The sequence below is a fragment of the Cucumis melo genome, chromosome 1 (genome assembly GCF_025177605.1).
Source record: "Cucumis melo cultivar AY chromosome 1, USDA_Cmelo_AY_1.0, whole genome shotgun sequence".
Taxonomy (NCBI): domain Eukaryota; kingdom Viridiplantae; phylum Streptophyta; class Magnoliopsida; order Cucurbitales; family Cucurbitaceae; genus Cucumis; species Cucumis melo.
Window position 1 is genome coordinate 2,248,337 of NC_066857.1, and position 13,036 is coordinate 2,261,372.

Sequence of the window (13,036 nt, forward strand, 5' to 3'; positions counted from 1 at the left end):
GCTCTATGTTTGGTTCTTAAGGATTTATTCATCTGTTTTCTTTTGTCTAATGCTCCTATTTCGTAGACTAACCGAGTTGATTAATTTCAAACCAATCAATATTTTAGTCTGAACCGATAATCAATTTCATTCATTTTAAGTTGTTTTTTTCGATTTGTTCTTGCATTTCTCTATTCTGCAGTTAAACTTTAACCAATTAATTATAAGTAACACCTAAAACGTGTATATAAATATATTATAAGAGCTAAAAATTTCGCACGGATTGATATAGGTGAGGATCGTGTGCCCATCTTGAGTGGGTAGATATGCTAATGGAAGAGTTTGATTATACTCTAGATAATGATATCACTAAACTATATATCATAATCATTATTCTTTAAGTCTTATCTATGTGATGATTGATACATTATTGTTTTTAAATTCTAACAATATGCTATGCTAATTAAGAAAAAATTGAACACAAATATTAAAAATAGAAGAAAAAAATTGAAAAAAGAAAAAAGAAAAAAAATAGAAGAAAAGATTTTTAAAAAAAAGAAAAAAAAAATCTAATTTGATATTTTAATTTTCAACAAACAAAACAAAAGAGATAAAAAAAAAAAGGGGGATTTTCTGCTCTGTATTCTTTCCATTTTTTTCTTTGAACAACAAAATTGGTTTCCCTTAATTTTCTGTTCCCCCTCGTCTACGCTTCATTCGGATCTCTCCCTTTTTTCCCTCTCTTCCCTTTCATGTTACCCCTTTCATCCATCCTCCTTCTCGGCATCGAGAGCTTCCCCTCCTTCATTTTCCCTTTCCTTCAAGCTCTCGATCCCCTTCTCACCCACATCGTCATCAATGGACAACATTACTGCTCAATTAAAGCGAGGTATCTCCCGCCAATTCTCCACCGGTTCTTTACGCCGTACCTTAAGTCGTCAGTTCACCCGTCAATCCTCTCTTGATCCTAGAAGGAACAATTTGAGGTTTAGCTTTGGGAGGCAATCTTCTTTGGACCCTATTCGCCGTTGTCCCGATGAAGATAATGAGCTTTCTATACCTGACAATTTGGATTCCACCATGCAGCTTCTCTTTATGGCTTGCCGTGGCGATGTTAGAGGTGTTGAGGATTTGCTTAATGATGGTACTGATGTTAATAGTATTGATTTGGATGGCCGTACTGCTTTGCATATTGCTGCTTGTGAAGGTCATGCTGCTGTTGTTAAGCTCTTGCTTAGTCGTAAGGCTAATATTGATGCTCGTGATCGTTGGGGGAGTACGGTATATTTTTTTTTTCTTTTTACTCCATTTTCTCTATATCTACCTTTTAAATTTCTTCCCCTAATTGAAATTCTTGCATTTTAGTAACAACCCCCACTTTTTTTTTTCTTCTTCTTTTCTCTGTTTTTGGGGAATTCTTACAGGCAGCTGCAGATGCTAAATATTATGGAAATACGGAGATTTACAATATTCTCAAGGCACGAGGAGCGAAAGTTCCGGTATAATATTCCATTCTTTATCCTTTTATGGAACTTAGAATTAATGAATCAATTTAACCAACCCCCTTTTTAATTTCATCTTCTCTGTTTTAGAAATTTAGGAAAACACCAATGACAGTTGCAAATCCTAGGGAAGTTCCAGAGTATGAGCTTAATCCATTGGAGCTTCAGATTCGAAGGAGTGATGGTATATCAAAGGCATGTCCCTTCACCATTTCTTTTCTTTTATTATTTGCTTTCATTCATAAATTATGTGGAAACGGTTGTTGTGGAAACGGTTGTTGTAGAAACTGCTTTAATTATACTCTAATTGGTGAAGGCATTTTGTTTCCATATTTGTATTTATCCCTTGTTAAACTCAATAATAAGTGCTAAATAATAAATCATTGTTCCACAGTTTTAGAAAGTGATTTTACGAATCCTCAGATTAGATTACTAAAATTGACTTTCCATATAATGATTATTTTTCTAAGTGATTGACTGGAATGCATTAAAGTGATTTCAGATTTTTTCCCCCTTCTAAAATTGCATCTACAACATTGTCTTACATTGTACCTTAAAAAGGAAGTGATTTTGGCCGTATGAAAATCTAAAACATGCCTAGTCTACAAAAAATCTGTTATAGTTTCTGTTCCTTCAGTTAAAAAAAGAATAGCTGTCTTAAACTGTTTATTCAATCGCTGATATCTTTAGGTATCAGGTATTACTGAGTAGATCTAGTTTGTTTGGTGGTTTCATTCCATGTTCTTCATGTATTCAATTACATCTCCAAATTCAGGAATTAACTTTTGTCACAATAAGTTTCTACTTGTTTTTCTTTCCAGGGGGCATATCAAGTTGCCAAATGGAATGGTACAAAAGTCGCTGTGAAAATTCTTGATAAAGATTGTTACTGCAACCCAGATTCTATGTACGTAGTCGCCTGAATCCTGTTATGTTTGATTCAATTTGAATGATGCAATTATTTATTTGTGTGCAATAATTCTACTTCTAGCACCTAAATTTAGAAAACCTACTAATTTTGCATCTAATTAATTCGAGGCCCCACTTTTCCTCTTCTCTTCCTACCTACTGTCAACCAATGTTTTTGTCTTTTGTTTTTTGTTTCTTGTTTGCAACAAGTACTCTTTTCTTATATCTTTTTTAAGTTTAGCAAACGTGTGGGTGACAATTTGAGTCTCCAATCTCAAAGAAAGGAAGTAGTGCATTAACCGTTGAGCTATGGAATATTCTACGATCTTTCAGTAGGAGTGGCCTACTTGTCAGTGGCTAGATAGTTGGAGCGAAATAAATCTCTTTCACCATCATGTTTGAAACTATTTGCTACTGTTTCATTTTGCTGAAAATTGAAGACTTTGTTTAAATTTTGTATATCTTTCACATATTGCAAGTTTTCTTATTTTATTGAATTTCGCACAGAAATGCATTCAAACATGAGTTGACATTATTGGAAAAGGTCCGACATCCCAATGTAGTTCAGTTTGTTGGTGCCGTTACCCAGAATTTGCCAATGATGATTGTTTCTGAATACCATCCGAAGGTATGGATAAATTTTCTTACGCTTTATTTTATTCATCATGTTCCATAGCAAGCATTTCATTACATCTTTTGTTCATATATGATGAATGATGATTAGTTTTATATCAACTTATTCCCTCTTCCATGTACATTTCATCTTCCAGGGTGATTTAGGTTGCTATCTTCAAAAGAAAGGTCGTTTATCTCCATCTAAAGCCTTGAGATTTGCCCTCGATGTCGCTAGGCAAGTTCTGTTTTTCTCATATATTATTTTAGCATTTATAAATTTATGATACTAATTTCTTTTATAAAATCTCATATTGAGCTGACACTTTGTAGATCTCTCAACTTTGAGTGACATTTTATGTGAGCCTCAAATGGCTTTCTTATAGTCAAGCATTTTGATATTCTATACGTTTATAATTTATAATACATTTCCTTTCTATTTTTGAACCTTCTAGCAATATTTTGTATCCTAACAGGAGACTTAATCTTCTATATTGTAACTTTATGTAAGTTTTTTTATTATCAGGGGAATGAACTATCTTCACGAATGCAAACCAGATCCAATTATCCACTGTGATTTAAAGCCAAAGTAAGGCAACCATATTCAAAAGTCAGTCTCGGGATGATAGTTGCTTTAATTTGAGATTTAGTTTGCATCATAGACGTATTCTTTTTTAATTATGGAAGTTTTTGTAAGGTGCCAGAAATATTTTGCTGGATAATGGAGGACAACTCAAAGTTGCTGGATTTGGCTTGATAAGATTGTCTAAAATGTCACAGGACAAAGCAAAACTAGCTCAACCAGTTGTTATTGACTATTCAAGTAAGTCGTCATTTAAAGATCTAGATAGACTGCCTTTCTTATTGGATTTTAATATCCAGCAGTTTGAAGTTTGTAACATATTTTAGAAGTGATTTGTACTTTATAAGTGAAAGTGGACCTTTTTATTGCAATCTTGAGTATTTATTTGGTCATATTGTGCCTCCTTGTAGACTTGTACTTAGCACCCGAGATTTACAACGATGAAATATTTGACAGAAGCGTCGATTCGTTTTCATTCGGTCTCATTTTATACGAGGTATCTACAATTCAATTTCTTTTTGCATTTCCTTAATCTTTTTGTATCATTAAGAGTTGATTCACATTTGGAAGCAATTTTTTTATCACTTGATAATGACTTCTTTTTTTCTTCTTTTGTATTTGTATTTAATTTGGTTTTCATGGGCAGATGGTTGAAGGTATTCAACCATTCCATCCCAAGCCTCCAGAAGAGGTTGCCAGAGCTATTTGTGCAGAAGGAAAGAGACCTCCATTTAAGATCAAATCAAAAAGTTATCCACCTGATCTAAAAGAGTAAGTCTCATTGCCCAATGTTATACTATTACCTGAGTAGCTTATAGTACATGAATGTTTGATGACCTTATGCTAGTGCCTACTTGTGAGACAAAACATATCTTGATAATTAAAATCCCTAATAAAAAGCAGCTTCAAGACAAAACGAAAAGGCAGAGAATAAGATCCAAGTAAACAGTCAAGTGTGGTTTGGTTTTTATTTCAAACAAGAGAAACAAGAGAAAGCTTTTCTCTTCTCTTCTTTTCTTTACTTCTTGAAAGACACTGCAGAGCATTGGCTCTTGAAAGACATTGCTGATATTGCATATTAACTTCAAGTTGATTGGCAATCTTTAAAAGCACGTAAACACGACTCTCGAACAACTATGCTTGGACAGAGAATAAGATATTAGATGTGGATTCTGAGTTATGCTCATACATAATTGCCACAAAATGCAGATTGATTGAGGAATGCTGGGATCCAGAACCTGTTATGAGGCCTACTTTCTCCGAAATTATTGTAAGGTTGGATAAAATAGTTGCCAACTGCTCAAAACAAGGGTGGTGGAAAGACACATTCAAACTTCCCTGGTAGGTTCTTTTCACTATAAATTGGGTCTCATACTCACAATTGATAATATTTCCTATGCCTTCTATTGTTGTTTCTTTAAGGGAAAAAGAATTTCTTGTGGCCCCTAAATTATAAAATGATTTGGATTGTGTGCAGGAAATAAGAAGGTAGGGAACTCAACCCACTTGGTCTTCAGAAGGAGGCAAAGTGAATATGAATGAAGGACAATTCTCATAAAATTGAGAGCTTCATTGTTGAGATTGAGAACACCATAAATGATATTCAACCCCTTTTTTCTTTCCATAAACTTATTTGTCTCTCATTCATTTTCAGATTTTATTGTCTCGATGGACTGGAGGGCTTCCTGTGTAAAATGTGTGAAAAAGGCAGTATCGTTTTTTTTTTTCTTTTCCTTTTTCTTTCTTTCTTTCTTTCTTTCTTTCTTTCTTTCTTTCTTTCTTTCTTCTCTCCGATATGAAAGGGAAATTCCATTTGTTCTGATTTAGTCTTGCATTTTACTGCTACTTGGGGAACATTTTTACTTGCAACTGAACCAGTTCAATATGGCGTCAAAACAATTCGTTAATTTTTAACTAACTAGAGTATATGGAACTATAAAACTTAATGGAAATATGAGATAAATCAAGTAGTATTCGAGGCATTTTGGCTCTCCCAATTTTGAGTTCACTTTAAAGCTTTAATTTGTTTGGTCTTTTAAGACTCTTTGAGTTTTAATAGGTACGTAAAAGTATCCTTTTACGCTTCAATTTGAAGTCTTTCTAACACTCTATCCTCATTCTTTTTTTCTTTTCACTCTCTTCTCTATTCTCATGCATATTCCTAACCACTCTTTTATCTTCCTTTCAATCTTCACTTTGACTTGGGATCGATTTCATCAATTTTTTTTCAACAAATTTGTCACCAATTATGTACGAGTAAAATTTTTCACTTTTAGATCACTTTATGTATTTTCACTTCGTTTTCTGCATTATCTGAAGTTATTTTTATTGGATTTCATCAAGTTTCATCCGATTTTGGTTATCTTAGATTTGGTTCAAATTTTATTTTAAATGCTTTAAAGAAAGGCCTAAAAATGTAAGTTTTTTTTCTTTCAATTTTTGTTAAATTTTTTCTCAATAGATTGGATTTATGTAATTTTTATTTTAATGTTTTTTTTTTTTTTGTTCAAAATCTTGTAATTTAGGAATAGATTACATTCCTTTTTTTTCTCTCTCTATTTTCCTAATTGGCAAATACTTTTATAATATGTATTAATTCTAATCATCATCATTGAATTTTTGTTTAGGATTAATTTGGGTTGTATTAATGCTTTAATCATCAAATCTAGCTATATATGATCAATACGTGGATGGACATTTAGAGAAAGTCTTTTAAGTTTAAAATTTTATTATATTTAATAAATATTTTAGATCATTACGCTAATATTTGAAAATATCCTTAATAAATACATAAGACATCCTGTTATTATTTATTACAGACTAAAGATGCATAATAATAAATCCATTGAAGCAAAAAACTTAACAAAAAAAAATACATACCATATAACATAATCGAAACACAGTGTTTAACTATTATATTATTTCTTTTCGGGTTGGATTGAGCTCAGGTTGGAAGGTTGAAAAATTCGGATCAACCCACCCCGAATTAATAATAATAATAATATATATTCTTGACGATTTTCATTTACAAATATTCAAATTTAAAAATGGAAAAAAAAGATTAGTACGATCCGACAACCCAACCCAACTCATATTTGACTTGCTTGGAAACTTAATTCGGATTATTTGGGACCCAACCAACTCGAAAATATGGGTTGGGATGTTCACGTCTCACCCAATCCAATCTAACCCGTTTACACCTCTATGTTTAACAATAAACATTTTTCTAGAAAAACCATAAAACTGAGTATGGATAAAAAAAACAATACGAGCATTACGATTAGCCTAAATAGAAACAAAAGGAAAATATCATACATTATTAGGATTTATAAGTTGTGTCACAGAATCACCCATGTAAAATTATGCCTACTTTCCTTTGGGAATTCCACTGGTAAAGAGCCTCTAAAAGTAAGTTCCAATAAACCTCAATGAGAGTGACAAAACACCCCCACTGATTTGTGAGCCAAAACTCTTGGACTTGGGGGCACCATTTCACCACCATTTTTATCATGATTCTCTTTTTTCAATATTTAACTTCAAACAACAAATTAGCACACCCAATTTGTACACCCTTATGTTAAAACATTTAAGCTTTAAATTCATTTCCATTGTTCTTTTTCTTCTTTGTACAGTCTATATATACATTTGATTGACAATTAAGTAATATAACAAACAACGTTATAAGTCATACCCATAAACTTTGTATATTGCTTTTAAAAGTTTAGAAAAATATGAAAGTCTAAAAGTACCATTGTCGGATTAGATTTTGGATGGAAATCATTGGTATTTTATTTCAAACCATGAATAATATTCTTAAGCTTTTAATAAACAAAATTAAAAAAAAAATACCCTTATTTTTATTAGCATTGACTATCTGTTTAAAAATAAAATCTCACATTGTTCCAAAATAGTAATCTTAACAATAAGTCGTCAAACACAAGAATATATGTATTTGGTGATAGTATCATCACAACACTGTAGCTTAATGCAAATATCTAATGCTCTTCACAAGGGGTGTAAGGCATTAATTAACTAATGTTTGGGAGAGGAAGGATCAATGGAAGAAGCAGAGCGTCACTCGAGAATAATGCATATAACTCGATGGATGCATTATTGTTGCTACACTCATGCAGGACACAATAATTAATGTGTTTCTAAAACTCAATTCTTTTTCGTTTTAGGATTAACTGGAGTCCCATCGGTTGTTAATTCTCTCTCGTTGCATGTTATCGTCTCTCATCATTCCAACCATTAATTTTCTTTCATTTTAGAGCTCATGCATACAAAATACTTAATAGTTACTTCTGCAACATTTAGGTTATTGATGGCCTAACGCAACTATTCCTATTCATGTTGTCGCCTCCTTGACACTTGGTAGCATGAACAAGATGAATCGTGGCGAATTCATTACCCTACTTTTGTCAATAACTTTATCGCAACTCTATTTTTTGTTACTGTTTATTTTGATAAGAAGAAAAAAAAAAAGAAGCAGAGAATATATAAGAATGAACTACTTCGCTTCCTTACCTAAGTTAGAGACCACAGAGAAGGAATGGATGGAATTTTGAGATCAGTTGGGTTAATATAATGCATAGATACCCATATATCATCCAACATCGTGAATCACGTTGGAAATGATTTGGATTTGTATATATAATATCAATCTACCAATATAGAAGATAAGAGAAACAGTACAAAAAAAATATATATATATATACATACATACAAGAAAATAAACAGAAGATTAATAGTGGAATTTATCATTCTTTAAATGAAAAATTAAGAAGATTCCTTGTTAAATTAGTCTATAATGTTGTTATTGTTTTCGTTTACTTTATGTTATCTTTTCCGGTTATTTTTTATCATAAAAGTGGAAAGTTTATCTCAACAAAAAGTACATACGTACGTTTGACATATAACTATCTAAATTTTTTAGTACATAGTTGTAGGATTAGAGGATTAAACCTTTTACGTACATCTAGTATAGATGATTATACCTAAACTTACTTTGATGGAATTCTTCTTTTTTTTTACAATTTAAAAACAAAAAACTAATAAATGTTTTATTTATAATTAAGATGGTCCATATGGTAATTATTGTCAATATACACAAAATATAACACTTTAGGGTTATAAGTGTGGGACCAAATATAGTTCTTCACACCCCTCTCCTCATCCCTATGTGAATTCAAACTATATATGTATATAATATCCTACATTTCGAAAATCTAAGAAAAAAGATTCTTAAAACAAAGTAATTGGAAATAGTTTGGATTGATTAAAGTAAACAGATATCGGTCTAAGAACATAAATTTCTTCACACTCATCTCTACACATTTGTTACAAAGAGAGTTCGGGATTACTTTTTATAATCATATAGATTTATTGGTGTCTCACCCACACATACATATATCATAACTTTTCCAAGAAATTAAATAGCTCCTTAATGGATACCAAATCATTACCGAAAGCTAAGAAATTAAATGGTAAAATAATATAGAAATTAACTAGTTCTCTGGATAATACTTAGACCATCCAAAACGAAGAAAGTAACAAAATCCGTTCTTTGTTAAACTCTAGACTAAAAACAACAATAGGTATGATAATAATATTAATACGAAGAAAAACAAATAGAGATATAAATCACTCTTAAATAATATAGTAAGGTATTAAGTAATAACAAATCTTTCCATTAAATTTCTTGTGGTTTTTCCTCAAACCATGTGAAAAACGTGGTCCAATAATATTTGGATCTTTTATCTCAAGAAAAGCCCTAGAAATTAAAATCCACTCTTTTCTTCAACTCTACACAAATTGTATATTACAAAATTCAAAGCCTAATCATAGAATTAAAATATTTAGTAGAAAAAAAATAAAATATAAGGTAAATTAGAATAGACATTTTATACAACAAATTTGTCAATAATCAAGTGTTTAATATAACTAAAGTACTATTAATTTTATTTGAAGAGTTGGATTAAATTGAGATATATAAAACATTAAATTAGGGAGCTTTTTAAACCATAAAAGTTTAAAGGAAAAACTCAATTCAATTTACTAAAAAAAACAAAATTCAACCTCAAACTAAATTTGAAACGATTTTCTCCACATTTTATTTAGAATGAATTAGGTAAAAATTAAAAAAAAAATGATTTGGGTTGGTAAAAGAAAAAAAACAAAAAAAAAGAAGGGAATTAATTAACAGTACAATATGATTTCGACCTAGCTAGCTAGGTCATAAATTATAATTGAAATTGTAAAGTTCTCATTGTGACAACTTCATTCTATAAATTATGTATAAGAGAAGACAACAAAAAAAGAAGAAAAATGGAGAAAGTGAGAGAAGAAGGCAAAGTAGTTCACATTTTGGTGATTCCATTCCCAGACGAACAAGGGCACATAAACCCCATCCTCCAATTCTCCAAACGCTTAGCTTTCAAAGGCCTTAAGGTCACTCTCCTCAACCTCCTCCATGAAAACAATACATTAACAACTTACGACCCCAGTCGTTGTTCGTCGTCCAACTCCATTATTAACGTGTTGGAGAGGCCTCGAGCGCCCTACAACAGCACCGAGCCCGAGTCGATCGAGTCGTACATGCACCGTCTGAAGACTTCCATTTGCTTCCATTTAACAAAACTCGTGACGCAATACCGAAACTCAAATTCTCCATTCACGTTCGTGGTGTACGACTCTCTCATGCCTTGGGTTTTGGATCTTGCTAGAGCATTCGGGCTTCGTGGTGCTCCTTTCTTCACTCAGTCTTGCGCTGTTATTGCCATTTTTTACCACATCATTCATGGTTCCTGTAAGAACATTCCTCCTGTTGCGCCTGCTGAGACAAGATGTGAACTGTCGTTGACGTTGCCTGGGTTGCCACTTGATCTTCATGCTTCTGACCTTCCTTCTCTTTTATTACCTAATAATAACAATCCCCAACAGAACAATCCATTTTTTCGCAAGTTGATGATTGACCAATTACATGACCTCCCAGATTTGATGTTCGTCAACTCCTTCCATGCCTTGGAACCACAAGTAATTCTTCTAACTCTCTCATCACTATACTAATTTACTGCATTTTCTTACAAATTCTGCATCCCTGATATATGAAATTAATTCATTGTTTAAAAATATGCTATATGTATTTCCATTTTGGGTGTTGTTTGTCAGTTTGTATGTTGAAAAAATTGAAACCAAACACAGAGATATTCACTTGGAAGAAATTAAAAGAAAGTTCTATTAAGAAAATTAAAAAATGGTGGAACATACTTATTAAAAATTAAAATCATACTTCTCTTATCTTTTATCTAAAAGAATTTTCAAGAATTCTTTATCCTAAAAATCTAGAATATTTCTAGATTTTTTTAGTTTATTTATACATTTAATATTTCAAGAATATTTGCTATATACTTTAACAGTGAATTTTTTTCGTTTGTATGTTTCCAAAAATTGGATAAACCGTTATCGAAAGGATTGTATTTTTTTTTTTCCATTTCTTGACAAAGTTTATGGAATGTCGAAATTTTTGCTGTCCATAAACAAATAAGATAACGATAGCTATCTTGTTTTTGTTTTTTATTTTTATTTTTTTTCTCCTCTCTCTCTTATATGATTAACAATTTTGGCTCTTTTATCTTTAAAAAGATAAAAAGTAAAAATAAAAATTGTTTGGACCTTTTACTCTCTCTGTCTTATGATTAACAAGTTGGGGATTTGGTAGATAAAAAGAAAAACTATGATGCATGGTGTACACAATACATCAAATTTTCACCTATATCTAATATTTTACCTTCTATCATGAACGTGAGTACATACAAAAGTAGACATGCGTGCAAAACTATACAGAATATGTGGCAGTTGTCACGTAGTTCGGTTGGAACTTAAGAAGCTCTATCTTGCAGGAAAAATAAAGGGAAGAGAGGTTGAGCTAACAAGTACTCCAGCTGTGAGTACTGGTGGTTTTATTTTTAAAAAAAATAAACACTTTAAATATATAAAAGTATAAAATCCATGAAACATTGATGGAAATTAAAAACCAGTAATGATTGAGATAAAGTACGTGCAAAGTTTAATATCAGACGTATATAGTTGATTAGTTTCCATAAATTAGTAGTAGAGAGATAACGTTAGTAATTTCTATTGAAAACATAAACATGAACAATGAATTTGTCAGGAAACTTAGTACCCAACATGATGCGCGGTTAAGTATTAATTAGTTTAATTATTTAACAAGTTATCGTAAAACGAATTCAGGTAATAGAATTTATACAAAGCCAGATGCCACTGAAGACGGTTGGGCCAACAGTTCCATCCATACTCATAAACAAGGAGTTGATGGACGACGACCATGATTACGGAATGAATCTAATCAATTCAACTGATCAAGATGACAACAACAAAATCATGGGGTGGTTAAACTCTAAAGCTCGCCATTCAGTCATTTACGTGTCATTGGGAACTAGAGTATCAAACCTTGGAGAGGAGCAAATGGAGGAGCTTGCATGGGGGCTCAAAGCAACCAACAAACCATTCCTTTGGGTCATTAAAGAACCTCAATTCCCAAATAGCTTTTTCCAAAGAGAGGTGAAAGAGATGCATGGAATGGTGGTGAAATGGTGCCCTCAAGTCCAAGTTTTGGCTCACGAATCAGTGGGGTGTTTTATGACTCATTGTGGTTGGAACTCAGTTTTAGAGGCTATTACTTGTGGCGTTCCAATGGTAGCGATGCCACAATGGGGAGACCAAATGACTAATGCTAAGTTTGTGGAAGATGTGTGGAATGTTGGGGTGAGAGTTAGTACTTCACAGGAAAATGGGATGATCGTTAGAAGAGAAGAAATAGAGTTGTGTGTTAGGACAGTGATGGAGGGAGAGAAAAGTCGTAAGTTGAGACAAAATGGAAGAAGGTGGATGAAGTTGGCAAAGGAAGCTGTGATGATCAATGGAAATGGAACATCTGATAAGAACATTGATGATTTTGTGAAACAACTCAGAAATCCTTAAGTATATATATTGATGATTTTCCCATTTAATTTTCGAAACCCCATCGTGTTATGGTTTGATCTGTTAGTTTGTTTCTCTTTAGAAAATGGAAAAAAAAAAATCATAAGATAGATAAGAGAGATTAGAAGAAGATATGCACCGGAACATTCCAACTACATTTGCACTTTCAAACATCCAAATTTTGTATACTATAGATTCTAAACATATTAAAGAAATTTAAATTAATTTAATCTTTCTATTGAACAAAACAACTAAAGTTGTCTAATTGGATCTTAAATTTTCAATATTTTCTTTTTTAATATAGAGAAATAAATGGGTAATTATAAGTGGCGTTCGAAAAATAGCAAAAAAAAAAAATTATGATAATAGGGTCCATGTCACTACATTTTTTAAATTGTAAAAATAGCAAATTTAAAAATAGATAGCCCTATGGTACCCATTTGATAAT

At 31.8% G+C, this 13,036-nt stretch overlaps 2 protein-coding genes across 3 annotated transcripts; both read left to right on the forward strand.

Annotated features, from left to right (window-relative positions):
• Positions 1 to 607: 607 nt before the first annotated feature.
• Positions 608 to 5,411, forward strand: LOC103495475 (integrin-linked protein kinase 1-like). Of its 2 annotated transcripts, XM_008457049.3 has the most exons (12): positions 608 to 1,260; positions 1,404 to 1,478; positions 1,572 to 1,676; positions 2,303 to 2,388; positions 2,898 to 3,018; positions 3,161 to 3,240; positions 3,529 to 3,591; positions 3,707 to 3,825; positions 3,996 to 4,081; positions 4,232 to 4,356; positions 4,795 to 4,926; positions 5,063 to 5,411. In XM_008457049.3, exons 1-12 carry the CDS (start codon positions 838 to 840, stop codon positions 5,067 to 5,069), a joined length of 1,422 nt encoding a protein of 473 aa, XP_008455271.1. In that variant the 5' UTR covers positions 608 to 837; the 3' UTR covers positions 5,070 to 5,411. The 2 variants fall into 2 exon arrangements, with proteins under 2 accessions (XP_008455271.1, XP_008455272.1); XM_008457050.3 differs by lacking the exon at positions 5,063 to 5,411 and having other exon boundaries at positions 617 to 1,260; positions 4,795 to 4,930.
• Positions 5,412 to 9,874: 4,463 nt separating this feature from the next.
• LOC103495473 (mogroside IE synthase-like) lies at positions 9,875 to 12,774 on the forward strand. Its single transcript, XM_008457048.3, has 2 exons — positions 9,875 to 10,620; positions 11,839 to 12,774. The coding sequence occupies exons 1-2, from the start codon at positions 9,913 to 9,915 to the stop codon at positions 12,586 to 12,588; spliced, it is 1,458 nt and encodes a 485-aa protein (XP_008455270.2). The 5' UTR covers positions 9,875 to 9,912; the 3' UTR covers positions 12,589 to 12,774.
• The last annotated feature ends 262 nt before the right edge of the window (positions 12,775 to 13,036 follow it).

Coding starts and splice junctions, on each gene's coding strand:
- LOC103495475 (XM_008457049.3), top strand. CDS start 838: ATGGACAACATTACTGCTCAATTAAAGCGAGGTATCTCCCGCCAATTC. Junction 1,677..2,302: donor GGAGTGATGGTATATCAAAG/GCATGTCCCTTC, acceptor TTTTCTTTCCAG/GGGGCATATCAAGTTGCCAA. Junction 3,019..3,160: donor TTTCTGAATACCATCCGAAG/GTATGGATAAAT, acceptor TTCATCTTCCAG/GGTGATTTAGGTTGCTATCT.
- LOC103495473 (XM_008457048.3), top strand. CDS start 9,913: ATGGAGAAAGTGAGAGAAGAAGGCAAAGTAGTTCACATTTTGGTGATT. Junction 10,621..11,838: donor TCCATGCCTTGGAACCACAA/GTAATTCTTCTA, acceptor AAACGAATTCAG/GTAATAGAATTTATACAAAG.